Source organism: Argiope bruennichi, chromosome X1 (assembly GCF_947563725.1).
Source record: "Argiope bruennichi chromosome X1, qqArgBrue1.1, whole genome shotgun sequence".
Classification (NCBI taxonomy): Eukaryota; Metazoa; Arthropoda; class Arachnida; order Araneae; family Araneidae; genus Argiope; species Argiope bruennichi.
This window is the reverse complement of record NC_079162.1, coordinates 65973475-65977428: the sequence shown is the minus strand read 5'-3', so window position 1 is coordinate 65977428 and position 3954 is coordinate 65973475. Positions and strand designations below refer to the sequence as shown.

General features: G+C 29.6%; 1 protein-coding gene across 1 annotated transcript; it reads right to left on the bottom strand.

Moving 5' to 3' along the window:
* Nucleotides 1-382: 382 nt before the first annotated feature.
* Nucleotides 383-3701, bottom strand: LOC129958578 (small nuclear ribonucleoprotein Sm D3-like). Its single transcript, XM_056071149.1, has 2 exons — nucleotides 3207-3701; nucleotides 383-546 (listed from the first exon to the last, which is right to left on the bottom strand). Exons 1-2 carry the CDS (start codon nucleotides 3517-3519, stop codon nucleotides 497-499), a joined length of 363 nt encoding a protein of 120 aa, XP_055927124.1. The 5' UTR covers nucleotides 3520-3701; the 3' UTR covers nucleotides 383-496.
* Between the last annotated feature and the right edge of the window lie 253 nt (nucleotides 3702-3954).

Here is a 3954-nt window from a genome sequence, read left to right as displayed (position 1 = left end):
CAATTCAGCTGGATATTTTAAGAACCTTAGGTCTAGTTATCTGAGCATGAAAAACAATTAGTTGGTCACATAAATTCAGTCTAAAATAATGCATCAACAAGCAAAATAATTATATGCACTTTGACTATTTCACTGTTAAATAGGTTAAGTAAATACTATTGAAACAATGTTACATAATAGTAAAACACATTTCATGAATATAAAATGTTAATTTATATCCTGATTTACTAATATTCAAATTGCACACAAAAAAATTTACTCTAATAAAAAAAAGTATTTTTTATGAATAAATGTATACTGCATAATGTTGCATTTTAAACTATTGAAGCAATGTTTATCAATTGTTCAGTTTATTTGTTAAATAATACACTGGCACAATACAATAAAACTAATCCAGCTTATTAATTGACAATAAAAACATTACAGTAATTACAGCAGGGAAAAATAGTTTGAAAAAATGATGAATGATGAGAATTGGTACAAATGATGAAACAGTTCAATTACGTCGTGGAAAAATTGTCTTGGTCCGTCCACGCCCTCGAGCAGCTGAAATGATAAACATTTAAGTAAATCTAGAAACATTTTTTCAAGTATACATAAACACATGTTCTTTCTATAATAAAAGAAAGCAAGCATGGCATTCATAAAACAATATATTTTACTCTTTTATGATTATCAGAAGAGTTCAATTTTTAACCATCATTAAGATTTCTTTGCTAGAATCAAGACCAGTTAGAGATGCATCCAAACATAAATGCGGATAGCAGGGAAAAGAAACTGAGAAAACATTTTATACATATATAGGCTGCCCAAAAAAAATATGTACATATCTGTAAAAATATGTTCAATTTTAAATTTAAAAAGGCTACTCACACACTTAGATGAAGAAATTTGCATTTCTAAAATAAATATTTTCAGAAATGCAAATTTCTTCCATACATGAAAATTATCGAAAGCAAATTTCTGTTTTGTAGCACATCCTCGTCATGACCTCACAAATTTACTATTCACCAATACTATTATTGACTTTCATTAGTTGACATCTGTAACTTGGACTTAATAAAGAAGAGAAATAGAACAGTTATGGTATCACAGAAAAGTAGTGCAATTCTGAACGGAAAAAAAAAAATTCTTTGTTTGCAATTACATGCGTAATATCAAGTTTCCTTTAAACAAAAACAAAAAAAAAAAAAAAAAAAAAGATACATTTCAGTAATGAGGAATATTCCAAAATTTTTATGACTTATGCTGTATATAATAGCAATGCAGCTGCATACACTTGTAAGTAATGCTAAAGAAATGTAAAATATTAAAAGTGTATACTTTGAACACTTGTAATATGTATATTTGAACACTGAAGATTTTTAAACACTTAAATTAAGGTATTTATCCACTTTTTAAAATATGAGTTGATAAATAGATCATTTTTTGACCCTGCCCTTTAAATAAATTATTGCAATGTGTGTATTACCCTTGAAATGTGCAATGAAAGGCTCATTCAAATACCAGATAGAAATATCAAAAAATTGGAAGTCAATAAATTTGCCTTTTAAGATCTTTACGAGCTTCACAGATAAAAGCATGAATCTTTTTATATAGATGAATGCAGGACGATTATTTTATTAACATTTTTACACAATAAATGCTATATAAACAGTTTTCAAAAATTAACTTTTAATAATCAACCTACACTGATTTCAAAGTATATTCATATTATTGCCTACTTTATTTAATGAAACTTTGCAACTGGAGGTGTCCATCTAGATATAATATATAAGGAAATAAGTAGTCATTCCACTTTTTTAAGGCAGCCTGCATAACTTTAGAAGGGAATTTAACTAAGATAGCATTTTGATTTCAGAGGTGCAGCTTCAGCATGAGAAAATAAAAGCCAGCATAACTTAAAATTTGGAGTGAATCCGGAATTCAAGCAACTAAAAATTAAATTACTAAATCATATAAACTGATATTATATACAAATGGATATATAACATGCATACATGATCATTATCTAATTTTTTCCATTTCCATTTTTAAAAACATGGCTTTGTTTAATGTAATTATAATTATACACTAACTTATAGTTTGCTTATTAGTTTTTTCCACTACATACTTTCAGTTTACTTATTCACACAAAAGATATTTACAATCATTTTTTCCTTTTTGAAAAATACATTAGTTGCATAAAGTTTGATTCAAAATAATAACAATTTTCCCCAAAGATAATCTATTCTTGGGTATCACAAATCTTAATAAAGTATAATAAATTGAGGTGAAAGCAGAAAAAGATAAAATTCCTTCATGAATGATATTAATCTGAAAAAGGTTTTTAAAAGGGAAGTGCTAATTTCCTTTAAACACTCCTTAAAAAACAGAATTACAGACAAGGTATGACAATTTGATGGAATATTGTTGCAGTTTAAATTAATAAAAAAATAACCAATATTACTAAGTATATCAAAAGAAATACAAAATAATGAGCTGTCCATAACTAATTTTTTTCCTCCAAGCAATTCTCGTAAACTCTAGAAAATAACTGCAACAAATAGGAATGTCTAGTTTAAGCCATATACAAGCAGGTAATAAGAGCTTTACATAGCTAAAAAAGAAGCATACAAAAAACATCCAAATGAAAAATAGACACTTCTGATATTTACGGGCCCTAGATTTTATAGCCGAGATAGTTACACTGTATAATGAAGCTTGGCAACCTTGGCACAATCTGAAATTGCCAAGTAAACAAGGGGCTATAATATCAACAACTACTCAAAAGTATGATCAAAACAAAGAGTATATACTATTAAATAAACATAGTAAGTAAACCAGTTATTAATGTTTTATCACCTTTGCAATTAATTATTCAAAGCATATACAAGTCTACCATACATATTTAAGGAAAAGAAAAATTTTACTTGAAATGTATTACTTCCATCAACCAATCATAATCACTATCTGATATATTAGATGTGCAAATTTATCACAATGTGCACAAATCACCAAATTAGTTTGCTTGCATGCTATAAAATCAGTTAACATAATTAAATAATCATTTATAAGTCTAATGTGCAAATGAAAACGAATTTCACAGGTACAATTAATTCATCTTAGCTTAGCTAGAATCAACTACCTCGAGTGCCATCGAATGAAAAGTATAATTAAAAACGATCTTTGGTGAAAAGTAGCATATAGAAAGTTACTAAGCATACCTTGTGCTCGAAGAATTGCGGACTTTCCACGATTTCCGGCACCGACTCTGGCACCAGCTTTTTTGAACATAGGTGCGTTTTTCAACATGTCCGGCAAAATAAAGAACCTGATTTTACTACCTCTGATGTACATATTTTCCAATTTGCCTACTTTTCCGTCTCTATATGTAACTGTAATATCAGCCATATGACAGTTCATATTATCTTCGGCTTCTATCAATTTACCGCGATACACCTCGCCGGTGTTCGTTTCCAAAGTAATTATGTGCCCTTCTGCTTCATGGAGTATTTTAACAGGTACCCCGAGAGACATGTTTAAAATGACCACTAATAACGGGCTTTCAAATACAAAAATTCAATAGGAATTATGCACTTGAAAGAACCTCAAAGTTCTTAGAAAAGAATAGAACAGAATATTTGAATACTTATATAAACAGCCTCGAGACTCGTTAACCGGAGGACGCTTGAACCCCCCATTTGAAGTTGAAAGGGGGGAGAAGTGGGGGGAAGCAGCACTGGAGGACGGATTTCATTCCGCTAGTGATGGAAATGGGGGAATCGATGTATGGTTGCTTTCGGAAAAGCTTTTTTCGCCAAAATTTGAAAATTTACTTACCCGCTAAGAATGAAGCGCATTTTTGGAATGTATAGGGTGGAGTGTGGACGAATGTCGGTTGGATCTATGATGAAGGCAGACCTTATTTATGCACGATCTTTTTTAATAAAAGAATAATACCGTGTTATATTA